Source organism: Oncorhynchus clarkii, chromosome 15 (genome assembly GCF_045791955.1).
Source record: "Oncorhynchus clarkii lewisi isolate Uvic-CL-2024 chromosome 15, UVic_Ocla_1.0, whole genome shotgun sequence".
In the NCBI taxonomy this organism is placed as follows: domain Eukaryota; kingdom Metazoa; phylum Chordata; class Actinopteri; order Salmoniformes; family Salmonidae; genus Oncorhynchus; species Oncorhynchus clarkii.
Window position 1 is genome coordinate 33,131,944 of NC_092161.1, and position 23,134 is coordinate 33,155,077.

General features: G+C 40.7%; 3 protein-coding genes across 3 annotated transcripts in view; 1 reads left to right on the forward strand and 2 right to left on the reverse strand.

The window, feature by feature from the left end:
• The window catches only part of c15h18orf63 (chromosome 15 C18orf63 homolog), a 126,990-nt gene that overhangs the window by 68,183 nt on the left and 35,673 nt on the right, over positions 1–23,134 (forward strand). The window lies entirely within an intron of this gene.
• Positions 4,265–7,182, reverse strand: LOC139367224 (protein phosphatase 1 regulatory subunit 3G). Its single transcript, XM_071105443.1, has one exon. The coding sequence runs from the start codon at positions 7,105–7,107 to the stop codon at positions 6,265–6,267; it is 843 nt and encodes a 280-aa protein (XP_070961544.1). The 5' UTR covers positions 7,108–7,182; the 3' UTR covers positions 4,265–6,264.
• Positions 15,004–22,822, reverse strand: LOC139367225 (cytochrome b5 type A (microsomal)). The gene is made up of 5 exons (XM_071105444.1): positions 22,506–22,822; positions 21,183–21,311; positions 17,498–17,527; positions 17,211–17,245; positions 15,004–15,998 (listed from the first exon to the last, which is right to left on the reverse strand). Exons 1-5 carry the CDS (start codon positions 22,638–22,640, stop codon positions 15,914–15,916), a joined length of 414 nt encoding a protein of 137 aa, XP_070961545.1. The 5' UTR covers positions 22,641–22,822; the 3' UTR covers positions 15,004–15,913.

The following is a 23,134-nucleotide window of genomic DNA, read 5'->3' on the forward strand; positions in this document are numbered from 1 at the left end:
TGAAATTCGCTGGAAACATCTGGCCTCGCACCAGCCGCGAGGAGATTAAATATAGAAAAAGCACTAGGAGGTCGGGAAATGCGTGTGAGTTTAACGAGATAACGGTTCCCCACACCGTATTCCCCACACCGTAGCATGTTCTTCACCTCGAGAAATAGCACTGCTAAATAAAAACCTATAAAGAGCGTGTCTGTCTCGGGAACATGTCTTTAAATTGCAATGGTATCACCTGTAAATATAGTTTTAAGCACAGTACACAAATGATCAGCGGTGGTGGTTGTGGTATTTCCCAGAAGATTATTTTTGTGCCACCCGAATAGTGACATCTACATAAAGGCTGTAGACAAACGCACGTACACCCAAATGACTATACTGTTGAAGCAGCAACGGGTACTATTGTGATGGAACTAATGTATGGTGGGTTGGTTTGTATAAGTCAAACGCAGTTGCCTCTAGACTGATCAGAAATTGTTAGGATTGGAGGAGGGCAAAGTGATTCTAGATCTGTGATTAATGGTTCAGGATTGGATTGGGGCAGGACAATGATCCTAGATCTGTGCATGCTAATAGCGAAGGTTGTGATTGGGGGAGGGAAAACGGATTCTAGATCTGTGTCTACTAATACTAAAGGTTACGATTGATCCTAGATGTGGCTAATGATTAAGGTTGAAATCGGGAGAGGGTAAGCTGATTCTAGATCTATACCCAGTGCTTACTGGCAATTTGTATCCAGACAGAGCAGGTTTAACCCTGAGGTATGGGCAAAGGAGAAGAATATCTGCTGCCACTGATGTAGGAGCTGAAGGGCGAGGGCATGCCCGCCCGACTGCCTGTCTGCCTGACTGCAGTTTATCTGCGGGAACACAGGTGCCCCCCTGGGGTGCCTGCCATCCCCATGCCCTGCTGATGTCAAGGAAAAAGAGAACTGCATTGCCACTCCACATTGGCCCCAGGGCAAGTAGCACTGCAGGACTGGCACACTGTTAAAGGGCATGAGGTTGAAACACTGTAGGGATGGCACAGGGCAAGGGTAAGAGCATAGAGGGTAGACTTGGCAAGTCTGAGTCTGAAATCTCACACTATTCCCTATGAAAGGTCCTGGTCAAAAGTATATAAGGAATAGGTTGGTGATTGCCCCTTCTCTAGTATGAGAATCCGCTATGCCATGAACCTATTGTACTCTGTCCATTAAGAAAGCGTAACAGTGGTCCGCTTTTGGGTGTGCTATTACTATTCAATGCCCACGTCGGAGAGAAGCCCAGCAAACGACGGTGGTGAGAAACAGGCGTGTGTAGACTTGTGCGAAAAAATGCAAGTGTGATAGAGTGCAATAGAGAGAGAGATGCAGAGTGCTGGGTGAATGAAAAAAATTAATGTTTTTTTTCTTCTTGTCACCCGCCTGAGCAGTCAGTCATAAATAATACACTGAGCAGCACAGCACATACCAGATGAACGTATAGTTGTATCACACACAGCAAACCCTGGGCTGTCTTGGTTAAAACATGATATTGAACTGGCGTTCAATATGCAATCAAGAATGGGTTCTTATACCGGTCCCATACTACAAAATGGCAAAAATGGAGCACAGAACACAATCCTAACCAGGACCCAGGCCTTTATACAGTTAAACAGATATTTTAATGTCCAGGGAAAGACCTCCTAAAATAACACCAAGACCCCTTGGCATCAAAATTGTGAACAAGCCACTCTGGTGGGGGAGGGGAACACTGCAGTACTCCCTGCTCTTTTAAAGCCGGGGGGGGGGGGGGGGGGGGGGGGTTTATAAACAGGCACAGTAGTGAAGCTCTACTTTTTTTTTAACCGTCCATATAAGCAGGTGCAAACTGTGATATACAGTTACAAGGCTGGTTGGTTTATATGTCCACATACAGTAGATGGCTGTGCTCCCTGTCCTGGCTGTGGCTCTTTTTAAAGGCAGCCGTAGGGGGTTCTGACGGATGGCCCATGTCAACAGGACGCGGGACATATTTACACAGGGGCGGGGGCTCGGCGAAATGGATCTTAATGCTCCTCTTTGCTGAGCCATCTCTTTGAGAAATGAACGGGCGCAGCCTTAGCTGACCTTGCATCTTTTGACCGTCGCTCTCCCCTCTCTCTCTCACTTCTGCTTTTTCCCTTTTCCCGCGGGGGCAACAATTTGCCGCACTTACAAGCCAGGCTTTTAACCAATGGCTTCCTTGACTCACTTTGAGGTGTCTTTAATGCCAAAGCCATATGTTAGGTTTAGCCCCGGTGTCAGTCAAGAAAGTGTTTGCAAGGGGGGAGAGATGGATGGGCTGCTTTGGTTCTGTCGATACAGCAGTTTTTTTTGTGTGTGTGTGTGTGTTTGTGTGTGCCGTATGTGTACTGAGTGCTGATAAGAGTTAAAAGCTGTGAACAACTTAACACTTAACAGCAAAGGCTGTGTGTAGGATAGACCATGATAGTTGAATCTTGATATTTGCAATAGCTGGTGACTGTCATGAATCCGTGCATTATATGCAAGTGCAAGAAATGCATTTGAATCTGAACTGTTGAACTGGCAGCACATTTAAACAGATTGAACATTTATCTAATGTGCACTCATGAGGAGTCAGGACTGTCTATTCCAATTTCACAGCGGACTGTCAGAACAGGTCACCAGATATTGATACTGTCGGTCACTGTTCTAACTTGTAGTATGGATGAGCTGAGCTTTGCTCCCAGGGTTACAGTTCAATATTGATCTGTTACACATAGTCTCCCCCACAGTATTTATCTGAATCACTGAAATGTTGTGGGGAAATGAAGTCTTAGTTGTCTGACATCCTCACCAGCCAAGTATTTACAGTATTTTTTGGCACACAAATGCTCCCTATAAAGTGACGTAAATTTACAAAATCAACCAGTTTTTTGTTTAGATTTCCAACACAACTTACCGTAACACATCTCAATATGAAGAACAACATATCAAATTGTGCACTTTTTGTTTCTCTCCACAGGTGACCATAGGTAAGCTGTACCTGACCCAGAAGACTATCGTTGAGGGGTAGGGGTCAAAGAGGAGCCTCTGATGGGCATTGGGGCAGTAATGGACTGCCTTAAAACGATAGGAAACGATGTCTAAGAGACCATGGCAGACGGAGCACTGAACCTCAACCTAACTTCACTTTCCACACGGAAGCTTAGTTTCCCGCAACCTTTGGATGGATATGGGGGAAAGCATTGTGGGAGGCAACTAGGTTCAAAGTATAATACGAGGTGGGAATAGGGAAGAGGTGAGGGGTTGGTTGATTTCGGACTGGGCAACTGTCCTGCGTCGATTACATAACTATTGCTCTTGGTCACTATATACCCTCTCTTCACCATAGTATATTTCGCTTTCCACGTTTCTTTTGTGAGCCGTAACAGTGCAACAGAGAGCGTGCAGACAGCCTTGATTTCTTAGTTATATTTTTGCCAGTCTTTTAATTGTGCATTGTATGTATGATTTGTCGTCATGTAAGATGGTGTATAAATGGATTAAAGATATGCATATCTGAATTGAATTACTGTCTCTCTATTCTTCAGGCATGACTCAGTCAGTAGAGCATGGCACTTGCAACACCAGGGGTCGTTGGTTCGATTCCTGCTGGGGCCACTCATACGTAACATGTATGCAGGCATGACTAAGTTGCTTCACATAAAAGCAACTGTTAAATGGCAGATATTATTATTCTACCATAAGTGTTATAATGCATTAAATCTGCATCACAACACATTATACCAGCAGAATAATAATATGCAATGGCCAATAATAATGGAAATGGATGATATTGTCTATTTGAAATCCGGGTTGGGTAAGAGGGTGAATGTATCCCACAAGGCCACCTGTTCTAAATAAAAAAACATTGCCCCTTTTGTTTGTTTTGAATGAGCAGTGGCCTAGTACTCGATCGAGACGGGTGTAAAGATCATATTACTCAACAAATAAGAGTCAAAGTTGAAAGCTCCCCCAGAGGTCCCTCTCTAAATATATTTTCTGCTTCTGATCAGCGTTTTAGGGTGATCAACAAAGGCCGATTTGAAATACATGAACATCAAGGAGAGGAGATCTGAGTTCAAATACTGTTTGAAATACTTTATACTTTATCCAATAGAACAGTCCCAAACGGCAAGCCTCGAACATCTAGTACTCCAGGCAGGCTAGCGCGAACACTCAAAAGTATTTGAAAGATTTGAAATAGTATTTAAACCCAGGAGGCATCACTGTAAAACAACTGGGACTGATGGCATTTGAATAATATGAAAGGATACTTGATAAAGGACAGTTTATAATCATTTTCAATATGTCATGTACTGTTGGAAGAAAAAAAAGAGGATTCTGCATTTGAAAATGTGGTCTATTTTATTGGTTGATATTCAATAGCCCAGTTGATGGCATGTACAGTGCATGAATCCCAAGGTTAATGTCACCATATCATGTTACTGTTACATCAACATACATGCATGTACCATTTAAGATTGGGGTTAACTTTGCATTTTCACATTGTCTATAGTCTATTTTTACATTCAGTTCAGTAGCCCCAAGATTCTGAGACCGACTGAACAGTTACATGAACGAGTACACGCTCCATCAGCATGGATGTTGTCCGGACGCCAGACCTGGGTGCTAAAACTATTCTAAATGATTTCAAATAGTATTTGAACCCAGGCCTGTGTGGATCTTGCCCGGTGAGATCACTGCAGAGCTGAAGCCTAGAAACTAGCCATTCGCTGTTGACGGAGTAAACAGCTCCACGTGATTTGCTGATTTGTCTCTTGAACTTTGGTCAGGGGACAGGTATGGGACAACAACCTGACAGCCACCATGTAGTATTTTATTAAAGGGTACATGACAGGCCAAACAAGGGAAGTAACATCACTGGTATCAGTCGTGTGCTGCTCCCATACCCATCAACAGTATTACAAACACCCTTTGAATGTTCTGATTGTAGAGAAAGCAGTGGAGGAGTTTTGATAAGGTGATATACAGATCCTATATAATTGTATGGATGTCATAATGTCAACAGATATGTTTTACATTAAACAACTGTATTACAGAATATTGTAATGGGCCTATTGTATGACTTTATAGCTACGTAGATGTGTAATGTATGCTTTGTAATATACAGTTGTTGATAACTATTAGGACTCCCAAACATAACATGTAAAATATATATAATGCAGTCATAGCTGTAATTGGGACAGAAATGCTGTTAACAACACTGGGAAACCAATGCTCTACAGAGCAGTAAACGTGTTTTGTGCATCATGTTCCATGGACTTGCTGCATCAGACCATTTGATCAAGCTGTTCACTGAGTAGCCACGCACACTAATATGACAGACAGATTGCTCGTTAATCATTCCTCTGTGCCCAGGGGAGTATAAACAAGAAATCATATATTTCATGGCAGAGAACTCTTTGAAAGATGTTGCTTCCCATGATGGCATTATGACTTGGATAAATCACACATGTTCATACTCTGCATTATTCTGGGCTCTGAATCAAAGGCAATGTCTGAAATGGTACACTATTCCCTTTAAAGTATACTACTTTGACCAGCCCTTCCATTTAGTCAAAAGTAGTGCTATCTATAGGAAATAGGGTGCCACAAGTTTTAGCAAAATCATGAAAATGAATAACACAACACAATTCCTATAAATGACTGAACTGAATCCACAACTCAGCACAGTAAGATAGCTCTCCTGATTTGACGACATTATAGGCAAATGTGATGTAGAACAGGTGAAGTCCTCTTGGATATGAGATGTACTGTGTATCATGTATCCTAAAATGACTAATTTAAAGTATTTTAGTATGGTCCCGTGTCTGTGTAGTCTCGGGTCTGTGTAGACCCCATTGGCAGTGTAGCTGAGAAATGTTCATCAGTCCATCCATGGGTCCTGATTTGTTGACTTCCTCATTTCAGAAAATGAGATCTAACTGCAAATCAGTCCAACGACTATTATTGTAAATTCTTGTGTCATTAAATGTCATTCCAGAACAGAAGACACAATTGGACAGAGGCAAACTTGGCAACTCCATGTTTTACTTTAAAGAAGGAAGGTACAGTCGGCCTAACATCATAACAATCATGATGAACTCATGAACACCTTGATAACAAAACGGTGGGCTCGGAGAGCAAGAAGAAAATACATTCACTTCACTGAAAAGTATATATCAATCCACGTGATGGAGAACAACTTCATAAGAGACCTGGTTGAGCGACACCATCTTTACGCACGTGCGTAAAGGCGAATTTCAGGTGGCATGGAATGCTGCGCTCTCGTAGGTCGGCATACCTACACAGTGATACTTCAAGGTATAGTTTTGTCCATGGTTGTTATCCCAAAACTCGCCCTGGTCATTCCTGGTGTACACGGCGAAGTGCACAGAGGAAGATGGGTCTAGGAATGGAGGTGTGTACATGGTAAATGTGTAGCGCTCACCGACTGTATTCTCATCGAAAGGCATGGGTATCGCCTGCGCGTTCACGAAAGAGAGCCACTCGTTGAATGTGTACCTCACACCAACTTCCCTCTTGCAACAGTTTTGAGTATTCGTCCGAATCTGCCCACGGATGTCAAACTGAGTGATGGTCACCTTCTCCAGGTGGACGTGCCGCTGCAATACCTTGGTTTCAAAATCATCAGCCTCAACTGGCATCTTGAAAGTTGGGATGAGACGGTTCATGGACAAGGTAGATTTAAAGTTTACGCACAGGTCCCCGATTGTATACTCTCGGTCCTGTGGTTGAGGGAGAAAGCTCTGCAATCTCGACAAAACCTTGGAAGGGATTTTCGGGTCTTCTGCTGTGCTGAAGTGCTTCACGCTTGCTAAATCAAGCCCCATGGAGTCTGCGAACTTCACCCGTTTTCGGCCGTTATTGGCTATTTCTTCAAAAAGCATAGCCTGCTCCGGATATGCGGGCAGAGATTTCGCCCTTCGCCTGTCTTTCTTATACATTTCTGGTGGTTCGATTAAGCCATCTTCCATGTCCTCGTCACCATTCTCCGTTGGCTCATCTTCACTCCCTGATAGCATGGTTCCCCCTGAATTTGGAGAACACTGCTTGGAATCACGCAGGAGGGCTGAATCGGACATATCGGCAATGCGTGCGTTATGGATATGCACCGGAACAGTTCCGGGAGTTTAGATTCTCGATGGAACTTTTCACTTAAGAGTGATACGCCCACTTAAAAGCTCATCATACCACTAACTGCCTAGTGCTGTATTCAGCGTCATTGTAACACGTCATTGCAACGTAGGCCTAATTCAAGTTTACAAACAACAGCTCACCTGCCCAGCGCGCAGGAGCGCGTTATTAGGCTACAAAGTCATCGAATTATTCATTACCAATAAGTCATTTTCAATATTCACTATAAAAAAATGACTGTTTTATGCCAACATCTAGGATACATATAATTTGGTGAATAAAATAGACCTAAATTGGCGACACTCAAACTCTTTCAAATAACCTTGCATACCTTTTTGTTAACATTTCATTTTAGGGGGTCCATATTACAGTGTAAAAAAACATAATTAATTACACTAGCAAGTATTGTAATTAACTAAAATAATGCATAGTTACACTGTATTAACAATATGCAACTGGTAGTAATTGTAGTCTGTAAGTACAATGATTGCTTATTACAGTGCTTGTTACAAATGTAAACATTTTATCCAATAGCATCCAGATGCACCATATTTCAGCCTGCACAAACCACGTGATACGTGTAAATCAGTTGAAAACCGACCACCTCATTCACACAACTATGCAATAGGCCCCATGGCAAAAACGGGTTCACAACGAATCCCAGTTTCATCTGTACCAGGCAGATGGAAGACAGCTGTATGGCATTGTGTGGTAGTGTGGTTTGCTGATGTCAATGTTTTGAACAGAGTGCCCCATGGCAGCAGTCAGTCTTAAGCTACGGACAATGAACACAATTACTTTTTATCGATGACAATTTGAATGCACAGAGATACCATGACGAGATCCTGAGGCCCATTGTCATGCCATTAATCCGCCGCCATCACCTCATGTTTCAACATGATAATGCAAGGATCTGTACACAATTCCTGGAAGCTGAAAATGTCTGAGTTCTTCCATGGCCTGTATACTCACCAGACATGTCAACTATTGAGCATGTTTGTGATGCTCTGGAACGACGTGTACGACAGCGTTTTCCAGTTCCTGCCTATATCTAGCAACTTTGCACAGCCATTGAAGAGGAGAGGGACCACATTCCACAGCCTGATCATCTCGATGTGAAGAAGGTGTGTCACGCTGCATGAGGCAAAAGTGTGGTTGCACCAGATACTGACTGGTTTTCTGACACACACCTCTTCCTTTTTAAAAATGTATCTGTGACCAACAGGCATATTTGTATTCCCAGTCATGTGAAATCCAGATAAGGGCATAATGAATTTATTTCAATTGACTGATTTCGTTATTTCAACTGTAGCTTAGTAAAATCTTTGAAATTGTTGCATGTTGCGTTTATATTTGTAGCTAGCTACCTGAAGCTGACAAATAGGCTATGGTCTCTACTCGCTAGCTAACGTTAGCTGGGCTATATGGTCTTATCTTCCCTGAACCTATTTCTCAGGCTATCCATGCCCAAAGGGTATTACATGAGACACTCAGCATGTTAACTAGCTAGCAGGCTACTTGTGTCAACACCAGCACTATTAGTGCTAGATGGATAACACAACAACTAGTTAGGCATAGCTAGCTATATGCCTAAACTATAGAAATCACAATGACGATAACATACATTCTTCTTCTCTACCACAGATTCCCACAAGTTCTCAGAGTCCAGGAAGGGAAAATGCTTACAAGAAACATTTGAAGACAAAGACACAGTTGTCGATTTCCATTGTTACTTGTATTGTTAAAAAGGGAAGAAAAATACAATCCCATTTAGCCAGCTATCTAGGCTACTCACCATGCTATAGGCTACACTCATGCTGCCAAACATACCCTTGTAAAACTGACTATCCTGCCGATCCTTGACTTCGGCGATGTCATTTACAAAATTGCCCCCAACACTCTACTCAGGAAATTGGATGAAGTCTATCACAGTGCCATCCGTTTTGGCACCAAAGCCCAATATACTACCCAAGATTGCGACGTGTATGCTCGTTGGCTGGTCCTCGCTATATATTCATCGCCAACCCCACTGGCTCCAGGTAATCTATAAGTCTTTGCTAGGTAAAGCTCCGCCTTATCTCAGCTCACTGGTTACCATAGCAACACCCACCCATAGCACGCGCTCCAGCAGGTATATTTCACTGGTCATCCCCAAAGCCAACACCTCCTTTGGCCTTTCCTTCCAGTTCTCTGCTGCCAATGACTGGAACAAATTGCAAAAATCACTGAAGTTGGAGACTTTTATCTCCCTCACTAACTTCTAGCATCAGCTGTCAGAGCAGCTTACCGATCGCTGCAGCTGTACACAGCCCATCTGTAAATAGCCCATCCAACCAACTACCTACCTCATCCCCATATATATTTTTGTTGTTGTAATTTTTTCCTGCTCTTTTGCACACCAGTATTTATACCCGTATTTATACTTACACATCTGCACATCTATCACTCCAGTGTTAATTGCTAAATTGTAATTACTTCGCCACTATGGCCTATTTATTGCCTTACCTCCTTACTTAATTTGCACACACTGTATACAGATTTTCTATTGTGTTATTGACTGTATGTTTGTTTATCCCATGCGTAACTCTGTGTTGTTGTTTTTGTCACACTGCTTTGCTTTATCTTAGCCAGGTCACAGTTGTAAATGAGAACTTGTTCTCAACTGGCCTACCTGGTTAAATAAAGGTGAAATAAAAAAAATAAAACAAGTATTCAGACCCCTTGACTTTTTCCATTTTTCAACACATCAATCTACACACAATATCCCATAATGACAAAGAAAAAACTGTTTTTTATACATTTTTGCAAATGTATAAAAATATTCAACTGAAATATGACATTTACTTAAATATTCAGACCCTTTACTCAGTACTTTGTTGAAGCGCCTTTTGCAGCGATTACAGCCTCGAGTCTTCTTGGGTATGATACTACAAGCTTGGCGCACCTGTATTTTGGGAGTTTCTCCCATTCTCTCTGCAGATCCTCTCAAGCTCTGTCAGGTTGGAAGAGGAACATCACTGCACAGCTATTTTCAGGTCTCTCCAGAGATGTTCGATCGGGTTCAAGTTCGGGCTCTGGCTGGGCCACTCAAGGACATTCAGAGACTTGTCCCGGAGCCACTCCTACAGTGTCTAGGCTGTGTGCTTAGGATCGTTGTCCAGTTGAAAGGTGAACCTTCACCCCAGTCTGAGGTCCTGAGCAATGTGGAGCAGATTTCCATCAAGGATCTCTCTGTACAATGCTCTGTTCATTTTTCCCTATATTCTGACTAGTCTTCCAGTCCCTGCCGCTGAAACGGGCTGTCATGTGCTTTTTACTAAATAGTGGCTTCCGTCTGGCCACTCTACTGTAAAGGCCTGATTGGTGGAGTGCTGCAGAGATGGTTGTCCTTCTGGAAGATTCTCCCATCTCCACAGAGGAACTCACCTCCCTGACCAAGGCCCTTCTCCCCCAATTGCTCAGCCAACTCTAGGAAGGGTGGTTCCAAACTTCTCCCATTTAAGAATAATGGAAACCACTGTGTTCTTGGGGACCTTCAATACTGCAGAAATGTTTTTCTACCCTTCCCCAGATCTGTGCCTCGACACAATCCTGTCTCGGAGATCTATGGACAATTCCCTTCACCTCATGACTTGGTTTTTGCTCTGACATGTACTGTCAAATGTGGGACTTTATACAGACGGGTGTGTGCCTTTCCAAATCATGTCCAATCAATTGAATTTACCACAGGTGGACTCCAATCAAGTTGTAGAAACATCTCAAGGATGATCAATGCAAACATGATGCACCTGAGCTCAATTTCGAGTCTCATGGCAAAAAGTCTGAATATTTATTTGAATAAGATATTTCTGTTTTTATTTTTAATAAATTAGCAAAAATGTCTAAAAACCTTCGTCATTATGGGGTATTGTGCGCAGATTGATGAGGAAACACAATTATTTAACCCATTTCAGAACGCTGTAATGTAACAAAGTGTGGAAAAAGTCAAGGGGTCTGTATAGTTTCCGAATGCACTGTATCTTTGCTTAATCTAATTAATCAAATTATGAATCTAACAATAAAAATCCTTATTATTCTGTAAGAAATGTAAGGTCTGTTTACATGTGGCAATAAAGTTGACTTAAAGTAGAAGCTTGTCTTTTGTTTGTAGGTATTTTCACTTGGTAATGAGTAATAAGTAATTATGTATAGAAATTGCTCAGGTTACACTCTAAATAGCTAAATCCTGTTTAAAAACTAGTGACAACCTTGTACTTATGTAGATATTACAGATATGTACTCTGTGGTGTATTAGTGTGTTTTTCCCCACTTGGATGGCACTTTCAGAAGCTGACGATGAGATTGTCAGAATGGGTAAAGTACTTTGTAGGTACACAATAATCACAAGTAAGTACACCACAAGCAGTGGAGGCTCCTCTGAAAAGGACCATCCTCCTCAGTGAATTTCATAAAAACAAAAATAGTAAAACATTTAAAAAGTTATCCTTTTGAGGTAAAAATAGATTAAATATTGGCGACACTCATGTCACCAAATAATTTATTAAAACACCTTTTTTTTTGGTCTACAGTAGCCTCAGCAGCACTCTGTAGGGTAGCACCATGGTGTAGCCGAAGCAAAGCTTATTTCTGTCCTCCTCTGGGTACATTGACTTCAATACAAACCTAGGAGGCTCATGGTTCTCACCCCGGTCCATAGACTTACACAGTAATTAATACAACTTCCGGAGGATGTCCTCCAACATATCAGAGTTTTTGCAGCATGAACTGACATGTTGTCCAACCAATCAAAATATCAGAGAATAAAGCTACAGCTAGCTAGCACTGCAGTGCATAAAATGTGGTGAGTAGTTGTCTAAGAGAAAGACAATAGTTGAACAGTTTTGAAACAATACATTTCTTCCAAAATTAAGGAGTAGCAAAATAGAGAGAGTTAGCTATATTTGTTTGTATTTTTTTAATAAACTTTCACTTAGCTATTGAATGCAGCTATAGTTAGCTAGTTTAGCCTAAACAGCTGATGTGACAGCTGATGTGTTGTGCACTGAGGTCCACAAGCGAAGGGAAAAGGTACATATAGTTGCGAGAAGGAATTACAGTGGGGCAAAAAAGTATTTAGTCAGCCACCAATTGTGCAAGTTTTCCCACTTAAAAAAGATGAGAGAGGCCTGTAATTTTCATCATAGGTACACTTCAACTATGACAGACAAAATGAGTAAAAAAAATTAAGAGGCTCCTCTGTCCTCCACTCGTTACCTGTATTAATGGCACCTGTTTGAACATGTTATCAGTATAAAAGACACCTGTCCACAACCTCAAACAGTCACACTCCAAACTCCACTATGGCCAAGACCAAAGAGCTGTCAAAGGACACTAGAAACAAAATTGTAGACCTGCACCAGGCTGGGAAGACTGAATCTGCAATAGGTAAGCAGCTTGGTTTGAAGAAATCAACTGTGGGAGCAATTATTAGGAAATGGAAGACATACAAGACCACTGATAATCTCCCTCGATCTGGGGCTCCACGCAAGATCTCACCCCGTGGGATCAAAATGATCACAAGAACGGTGAGCAAAAATCCCAGAACCACACGGGGGGACCTAGTGAATGACCTGCAGAGAGCTGGGACCAAAGTAACAAAGCCTACCATCAGTAACACACTACGCCGCCAGGGACTCAAATCCTGCAGTGCCAGACGTGTCCCCCTGCTTAAGCCAGTACATGTCCAGGCCCATCTGAAGTTTGCTAGAGAGCATTTGGATGATCCAGAAGAAGATTGGGAGAATGTCATATGGTCAGATGAAACCAAAATATAACTTTTTGGTAAAAATTCAACTTGTCGTGTTTGGAGGACAAAGAATGCTGAGTTGCATCCAAAGAACACCATACCTACTGTGAAGCATGGGGTTGGAAACATCATGCTTTGGGGCTGTTTGTCTGCAAAGGGACCAGGACGACTGATCCGTGTAAAGGAATGAATGAATGTGGCCATGTATCGTGAGATTTTGAGTGAAAACCGCCTTCCATCAGCAAGGGCATTGAAGATGAAACGTGGCTGGGTCTTTCAGCATGACAATGATCCCAAACACACCACCCGGGCATTTCAAGGTCCTGGAGTGGCCTAGCCAGTCTCCAGATCTCAACCCCATAGAAAATCTTTGGAGGGAGTTGAAAGTCTGTGTTGCCCAGCAACAGCCCCAAAACATCACTGTTCTAGAGGAGATCTGCATGAAGGAATGGGCCAAAATACCAGCAACAGTGTGTGAAAACCTTGTGAAGACTTACAGAAAACGTTTGACCTCTGTTATATACCCTTTGTTGGCAATGACAAAGTATTGAGATAAACTTTTGTTATTGACCAAATACTTATTTTCCACCATAATTTGCAAATAAATTCATTAAAAATCCTACAATGTGATTTTCTGGATTTGTTTTCTAATTTTGTCTGTCATAGTTGAAGTGTACCTATGATGAAAATTACAGGCCTCTCTCATCTTTTTAAGTGGGAGAACGTGCACAATTGGTGGCTGACTAAATCCTTTTTTCCCCACTGTATATATATATACAACGAGCAAAGTGATCACACTGTTTTTATGTGGCTGCTATGAAAGTGACCTGTTTGCTTGTGATCAGGGGTGTATTAATTCCACCAATTCTGTTGAAAAATGTTTCTTAAACAGAAGCAAACGGAACGAAACAGTGATAATCTTACATGAATCTGTCTGGGGATCCAATTAGAGCCTATTGAGCCTCCAATCTTTGCAATCTCGGATACCCAGCCCATCTGTCCACAAGAGTGAATCAGATGCAGCTTAGAATAAACTAAAATTGGTGAATTTAGTGGAAATGTGCCCATTTGTAACAAGAACACCTCTGTAATTACAGACTGCAATTACAACCAGTTACCTGTTATTACAGTGTGAATATGAGTTATTACAGTTAACTACAATACTTGTTAGTGTAATTACATATGCAATTACACTGTAATAAGTACCCCTTAAAATTAAGTGTTACCAATTGTTTTTACTCTGATAAAAGATCATGGCTGTTATTTAAGCCAACAAAACAACACAATTGCATAAGTGATAGTGATTGCATAAGTGATTTAGTTCCAGTTGCGTCACAGTAGACAAAACCACTAACAAAATCAATAGAGGTCAGTTGCACGCACATCATACCTACAACATTTGGTTAACTTTTTGTTAGATTTCTCACCATATTTGTTCAAGCAAGTGGGGATATCTGTTAACATCAACGACATCTAGTACGTACTGTTATTTTCATATCTGCTGACTCGCATGTCATCAAATGGCCTATTTTGTGTCTCTGTGTAGATTATATCAAGTGCCTCAATGTTTGTCAGTACTTCTTAGGTTAATGTTTCATCCAGACTATGAAAGTGAAAAGTTGTACCTCTCTCGGTCTCCCCCTTTTTCAAATATAGGCCTATCACTATCTCCACAAAGAAAAAATATATATAAAACACATTAAAAAAAGCTGTATTCGCTTTTACAACTACTGACACAAGTGAGATTGCGTGAACAACCAAAGATTTCCTGATGACAAGCAAAATCCTAGGTGTTGGCTCTATAATAAAACTTTTCTCATCACAGCAACTTTTTATCCAGTAGATGGTGCTCTATCACAATCTACAAGTACAAACTTAACAGTATAATGAGCCTGCACAGAGGTTGGTTTTGCAAAAAGAATATTTAATCAGTGTGATAAAGTTAGGCATGTGACAAATTAGCATACGTTGATGGTTTAATACCCACTGTGTACCACTGCACAATTGTTTATGGTAAAATTAGACAACTGTAACACTTTTATTAATCATTTTATTGAAAAAAAAAAAATGGCCGCTGTACAATTACATTTGATTGGACTGTCGATTAGAGAATTCAGTGGTGAGCTTCTTACACACATTAGCAGCAAGTAGAGACAACCAGGATATTTTCCATTTCAAAAAACACATTGTATAGTTCAAGGGAAGTCACATGGGGTCAACTTAATCCCCACTTAGTTGTTGCACAATGCAAGCTTTTGGCCTACTTGGTCTATGGAATGTTGATACCAATGGCACCAGAAATGTGGGACCATTGGGTCTACAGTTTTGCATATTGAACTCATTCACTCTTTATAGCATATATTATGCACACAGTACTCTACTGACATACATTGTGCAATTTAAAGCATGTCTCTTGCTATATGCATATTGATTAAAACAAGACAGCTAATGCAAAACATTATGTAACCTGACCCTTTGAATTTAAATGGCAGTGGGTTGAGCTGCAGACTCATTAGTTCCGTTCCAAAATGAAGGTAAATTCAGTCTAGCTATGCACAGGTAAGATGTAGCCTGCTCTTTTAAGCTAAACTGCAATTTTCAGATTCAATCGCAGGGTTACCGTACGTTCGAGTAATAGTGAATCGTAAGATATTACAATAACATAACAATTTTACATTCTGAATACATTCATGTTAATCTGTCTAAAATATCATTATGTAAATCAGGAGAGGAAAAGTAAGATTAACACAATAACAAAAGTATAAGCCTTCATTATCATGATGCCGAGTGATTGGATGAAAAACATTAAATGAATCATGGATATTGCAATGCTGCATATGAGCTGTCCAAATCCCCCAAAAACTAGCAGTGGTTTCTCAGGGGTCAAATGCAGCCTCTGTAGCGTTCATTTTGTAACCAGTGATTGTGATTTACATTTGATTGGCAAAGGTGATGGACCGATGGCACGGTCACTGCTCCACGGCCGTGTACATGCGGTACATAACTGTGATAACTGCCGCGGCCAAACCGGGGATCAACCAGGTTGTCCACCAGCTGTTGAGGGTAGAGGAAGAACAAGAACTCAGATATAGTACATCAGTAAAACGGACAGCTGAAACGGTACAAAAATGATGAACATTAATGTCATAGAATAGCAAACAATAGTTCTGCCAACCTGCACTTGAAAAATCTGAATCAGTAAAAAGTTTGGCCACACTCAATGTATTCTACATTGTAGAATAATAGTGAAGACATCAAAACTATGAAATGACACATATGGAATCATGTAGGGACAAAAAAAAGTATGTTTTGAATTTTAGATACTTCAAAGTAGCATGCTCTCAACCAGCTTTATAAGAAATGCTTTTCCAACAGTCTTGAAGTTATCACATTTGGACTCATCAGACCAAAGGATACATTTTGACCGGTCTAATGTCCATTGCTCATGTTTCTTGACCTAAGCAAGTCTCTTCTTCTTATTGGTGCCCTTTTGTGGTGGTTTCTTTGCAGAAATTTGACCATGAAGGCCTGATTCACGCAGTCTCCTCTGAACAGTTGATGTTGACATGTGCCTGTTACTTGAAATCTGTGAAGCATTTATTTGGGCTGCAATTTCTGAGGCTGGTAACTCTAATGAACTTATCCTCTGCAGCAAAGGTAACTATGGGTCTTCCTATGCTCATGAGAGCCAGTTTCATCATAGCGCTTGATGGTTTTTACGACTGCACTTGAAAAAACTTTCAAAGTTCTTTTAATTTTCCCGGATTGACTGACCTTCATGTCTTAAAGTATTGATGGACTGTTGTTTCTCTTTGCTTATTTGAGCTGTTCTTGCCATAATATGGACTTGGTATTTTACCAAATTGGGTTATCTTTTGTATACCCCTCCTACCTTGTCACAACACAACTGATTGGCTCAAACGCATCAAACCCACAAATTAACAAGGCACACCTGTTAATTGAAATGCATTCCAAGTGACTACCTCATGAAGCTGGTTGAGAGAATGCCAAGAGTGTGCAAAGCAGTCGTCAAGGCAAAGGGTGGCTACTCTGAAAAATCACAAATCTTGTTTAACATGTTTTTGGTTACTACATGATTCCATGTGTTATTTTATAGTTTTGATGTCTTCACTATAATTCTACAATGTAGAAAATATCCATAGCTCATGCAGATGCAAACTTGCTAAAATAAATTCAGATTTTAATCAGTTTTGTTTCAACCTGATTCAAAACCAAGAATATGAAAATGGCATCAGGGCTACATACCTTGAGGTTTCCTCGATTGTGGTGGCAAGTGACACCTGTTAGAAAAGGAAAGTCTGTAAGACCTCACAAATCTTTGAGTAAACCTATCTTTATGATTCATTTTATTGTTTTATATGTACTGTACATGTGAACTACAGTTTTCAAAATAAACCTGGATGAAGGCAGCTTGCCATCAAAATGTCAGTGACTTATTATCATCGGATCAAAAACATATGGTCACGCCTTCCTACGTGTGCTTAAATTTGAGTAGTGTAACTTTTCACATTTGAGATCGTTGTTTAACTTACTGAAGGTTTGGCCATCTTTGGCCGATCATCCTACACAAGAGAGAAGAAGGAAGAGAGGGAGAGGTTGTTTATTATGCTATGAGTTGGCAGGCATAAAAAAAAATAAGACCAGGCCATCCTTCCCCTTTAGATTACACTAGATGTGGATGAAGGCTAGGGTTGCACATTTTGGGGAATATTCGGAGGTGGAAATTTTCTGTGGGAATTAATGGGAATATATGCAAATTAATATTAATACCATTTAAATGTAGATTGTTTTGCATGGGATATATTTACCAAATCATATGGAGACAGAAACATAAACCTTTTACCTTATCATAAGTAGACATAATTGCAAATAATTAAATCCTTCCAATAGAAATAAATAAAAAAATTAGTTAGGAATTTAACTTTAATTAAATGAGTTGACTCTTCACATGGAATGACTTCACTGAACAACAAAAGAAAGGAAATATTGAATGATCCCCAATCATCCATCGCATCTCCCAAAAACATTTTCAACATACATCTGTAAAATGATAGTCTAGAAACTAAAGCTTTGGTTGTCTTCCTCTCAGGTTTCCATGTCTTCTCCCTGGACCTCCTCAATGTCCACATCTTGAACATCAGACTCTGAGGCCTCATCTTCACTGTCACTTTCCAACCTTGTTGAGGATGGCTCGTTGTCAGGCTCAAAAAGCCTTAAGTTTGCCCAGATGGCCACCAATTTTTCAACCCTTGTATTGGTCAGCCTGTTGCGTGCTTTGGTGTGTGTGTGTTCCAAAACAAGGACCAGTTGCGTTCTGAGGCGGCTGATGTTGGTGGGATTTGGAGGATGATGGAGGCAACAGGGGAAAGAATCTCAGATCCACAAAGTCCCTTCCACCAGGTGGCTGATGAGATATGTTGGCACGACTGCCATATTGCATCTCCATCCCAAAGACTGCCAAGAACCTTGCCCTCATTCAGGCCAAGGTGGCCAGACACGGTAGTGATGATCTCCGCACCAGACAGGATGCTCTTGCCGCATACTTGTGGTCCAAACATGTGTGTGTATGAGCTTCAGGCAGAGGTCTTCATGCTTTTTGATGTATTTCAGAAATGCAGTTTCCTCTGCTTAGAGAAACAGTGAAGTGGGTAGGGCAGTATGGATTTATTCTCTTACATCTGCAAGCAGAGTCTGAACATCAGACAGGATGGCATTGTCTCCCTCAATCTGTGCAATGGCTACTGCTATAGGTTTCAAGCTGCTTACCACTCTCTCCCAAAATACATCATCCAGGAGGATCCTCTTGATGGGGCTGTCCATATCGGCAGACTGTGATATGACCATTTCTTGGAGAGACTCCTTCCCCTCCAGGAGATTGTCAAACATGATGACAACACCACCCCAACGGGTGTTGTTGGGCAGCTTCAATGTGGTGCTCTTATTATTTTCACTTTGCTTGGTGAGATAGATTGCTGCTATAACTTGATGACTCTTCACATACCTAACCATTTCCTTGGCTCTCTTGTAGAGTGTATCCATTGTTTTCAGTGCCATGATGCCTTTGAGGAGCAGATTCAATGCATAAGCAGCACAGCCAATGGGTGTGATGTGAGGGTAGGACTCCTCCACTTTAGACCAAGTAGCCTTCATGTTCGTAGCAGTCTGTCACCAGTGCAAATCCTTCTGTGTTCCAAGGTCATTGACTGCCTTCAGCTCATCTGCAAAGTAGAGACTGGTGTGTCTGTTGTCCCTTGTGTTTGTGCTATTGTAGAATACTGGTTGATAGGTGGAGATGATGTAGTTAATTATTCCTTACCCACAAACCTTCAACCACCCATCAGAGATTATTGCAATACATTCTGCTTTCTCTATGATTTGCTTAACCTTCACTTGAACTCTGTTGAACTCTGCATCCAGCAAATTAGTAGATAAAGCATGTCTGGTTGGAGGGGTGTACGCTGGGCGAAGAACATTCAGAAATCTCTTCTAATGCACATTGACTATGAGCATCAGAGGTGAACCAGACATTAATCAGCATTTCTCTGACTGCGTTCCTTCCTCTGATTCCAGGAGGACCATGAGCTGTTGCTATCGATAAGGTGTCTGATTCATCATTTTCACCTCGAATAGAAGTTTAGGTTGCTTGTTGTGAGCGCTGAGGGAACTTTATGCACTTGGCCAGATGATTCTGCATCTTTGTTGAATTCTTCACGTATGATTTGGCAAAGTATTTGCAAATGTACACAGCTTTTCCTTCTACATTAGCTGCAGTGAAATGTCTCCACACATCAGATAGTGCTTGTGGCATTTTCCTGTAAAGATTAGAAGAAGAAGTCCAAAAAAATATAGAGAGAATTCCATGTACAGATAATTAAGCAGTTAGATTAAACAACTACTTCGTAAGATAAATGTTTTAAAATGAAACATGTATGGAAACAGGTGAATTAACACTCATCAGTTAGCAGGCTCAAGCAAGCTAAAACCCACATGGTAGAGAAAACTAACTAGCAGAAATTGTTAACAAGTTAGAAATTATTTAAACACACTTTACTGTAGGCCACTATTTACTAGTTAACAAAAAATCATGTATGTCATATAAAATATTTCCACCCCACCTAGTAATCAAAACTTACCAGAAAACATGTAGTCTTTGGCTCACACAGTGTGTAGTGTGGGCTCAATAGCATCTCATTAGTGTGCAAGATCTTGAGAATCAGCTGTACATGTGATGGAAGAATGCACTGTGCATGCAGAGGTTTGCAATTCCATTGAATTGGGGATTGTTTAACCAAAATATGCCACAATACATAGAATTGCCTTATGTAAATCCCATAAAAAAGGTTCACGGTTATAAGCTAAGTTTTTTGATGAATTTATGCAAAATTCCCGGGTCTTAACTTACCAAGGAAAATTTCCGGAGAAATTCAGGAAATGTACAGAAAAGTTCAGACCCTTTGCAACCCTGATGAAGGTTGAGAACTAAATTATTTATATATACTGCAGCAAAGCAGTTCACAAAAACAGACAAAATGTAGAGCTATTGAGTGTCACATCAGCCAACTGAAACCAGAATGATTCATTATTCAACAAATATACCAAATTAAAATTAAGAGGTCTCTTCCATATCATTGCCATAGCAGGACAATGGGACCACTGAAATGTCCTACACAACATCTTGGTCATATGCCTTCAATCAAGATGACAAATAGAACATGGAAGGATAGCCAATGTCAGTATGCTTATATTCAATGAACACAACAGGGTGGAAAACACAACCACAATACCATATTGTACTCTAACAATCCAGTATCATGCCTCAAAAGAGAGAAGAATTTGCCTGCTAACTCTGAAACCTATACAACTTAATTTTACGGTAAAGAAGATGACGGGTACTTACTTAGAAACAATAACAACCTATGAATTACTTTTGGAATTCATTAAGACAAACACTACCAGTTGAATAATAGTGCAACCAGTACCGCAAGTGCTAAAAATAGTTTTGTATACAGGTTGTTAGTATACTGTAGTAATGTCAAATTAGAGCATTTACACTGTAGTACCCTAAACATACCTCTCTTCCCCATGACCAAATAACACCATATTATGGGGTTTTGGGATACTACAATAACACTCGGTAGAACCCCCGTTTCTGATTGCCAGAGACTAAAGTTAGGTAAAGCTTTTAAAAGGCATATTTGAAACATGAAGAGTGCTTACTGGATGCAGTTCTCCAATGACCATGTTGGCAGCCATCTCCTTGGCATCCGATGAGTGCCCAACGTCTTCAAAGCTCTCCGTGGCATCGCCGCCCGCCTGTTCCCTCAAGACCTCCTCTCCACCTGGGTGCTGTAATATACTGTACATGTCAGAGTAGATCTTTTCAAGCAATTTAGGCTTATTGAGGGCATATCACTGTTTAATTCTCAACCATGCTAATGTTAAACTGTAGCTAAATGGACAATTGGGAAAGGAGAGGACCGGAAGCAATAATGTAAACATAGTATTTTTTGCATAATACAGAAACATAAAAAGTCTAGAACACTCACCTACATTTGGAGACTGTATAACAGGTTCAAATATTTAATAATAGAACAGTAAGATGTGTCATGCTTGACCTATTGACTGCGTGCTATTGGGCTAAATAAGGATTCCCCACATTCCACTATAAACTGTTTTTAAGATACCTTCTTAAAACCCTACAGCTGACTTAGACCAATCATATTTGTGTAAATTTAGTTAATTATGGCTTTGTGCTATGAACCAATTTATAACAGTCCATTTGGAAACCCTATAATCCTAGACATTTCATCTGTGAAAAACTTAAAATGTTATACACAGAGAAGATTGAAATACTGTTAGTTTTCCTGGAAACACCTTTTCGTCCTCATGCTAGCTAGAAGTAGCCATTTAGGAATGGCAGTGTCAGCTAATCAGCTCATTTGCTGTTCAACGCAAGTGCCATTCCATGTGGCTACTGCTAGTTAGCATGAGGACAAAAAGGGCAGTTTTCTGGGACAACTAGCAGTTGTAAATCTTCTCAATGTATCAGTGTGGATAACGGTACAATTTGGAGTACAGTGGCACATCCCATCCCTGCATTGAGGTACGTTTTACGACCCACATTCAGCGCTGGCTCCACAGCTCTTAAAGTAACCGTGATTGCGCTCCGACCCCAGTGCAGCTCAGTGTAAACAAGCGAAATGGTAGGGTCTCAATCTGCTGGCTACCGGGAACCAAAATGCTACAAACCCTCAGCAAGTTTGATTGCTAAAGAATGGTCCGATAGTTAGTCATGCTACAATGTGACGTTACTATCCTCACATGAAAAAAAATGATTTATGTGATGTTCACACAATCGTAGGCCTATACGAAATTAAGCCTTGGATGATTGCTGAGAAAAACTGGCCAGTGTTTCTTAATCCTGGTCCTAGGCTTGAGAAACACTGGTTTAGTTGACTGTTGCCATATGGACATTAGCCTAAATCAAGTAACATTTGATGGGCTATAATATGAACCATTCGTGTAGCCTAACTTTCTCACCTCTTCCAGAAATTTGGTGACATCGTAGACGTTAAAATTGATTATAATCCATGTACTCTTGAACGTATTCTGTTCCTCGATTTCTGACAGTCGGTAGTATTTTACAGCTTGTCCGTTCTCCCCTTTATCCTCCATTTATATTTTCAATAAATACACCTAATGTGAATCCAGGAAATAATTATGTTCCAATCTTACAAATAATTCGATGCAGTGACTATGCACAAGTACACAGATAACGACATTTAGCCTAGATGACAAAGTGAGTTCAGAGATTTCTATGTAATTCCTGGCACGCACCAGGAAACTCCCCCAGACTTGCCCACGAATGCGGTGATTGGTTATTTTAATATTTCCTTTTCATTCTGAGGCGCTCTTATTGGTGTACTCCATGTCAGTCTGTCCCTGACAAAATAGCACGCAGGGTGACTCGGCTAAGGTTGACAAAAGTTCATCCGGATAAACCTATCTCTCACGCAATAACATGGTCATTCATTTCTACCTGTGCGTTGTGTATGTAAATTGCTTCAAAACAGGAATGTTGCAACAAAAAAAATGCAACAAAATAACAATGTGAAGTGCAAAAAGGCATTGTCCTTTCCTACTGTGTGCAAGCCTGTTAAACGAAATGC

Coding starts and splice junctions, on each gene's coding strand:
- LOC139367225 (XM_071105444.1), bottom strand. CDS start 22,640: ATGGAGGATAAAGGGGAGAACGGACAAGCTGTAAAATACTACCGACTG. Junction 17,528..21,182: donor TCATTGGAGAACTGCATCCA/GTAAGCACTCTT, acceptor TCTCTTGTGTAG/GATGATCGGCCAAAGATGGC. Junction 17,246..17,497: donor CAAAGATGGCCAAACCTTCA/GTAAGTTAAACA, acceptor CTTTTCTAACAG/GTGTCACTTGCCACCACAAT.
- LOC139367224 (XM_071105443.1), bottom strand. CDS start 7,107: ATGTCCGATTCAGCCCTCCTGCGTGATTCCAAGCAGTGTTCTCCAAAT.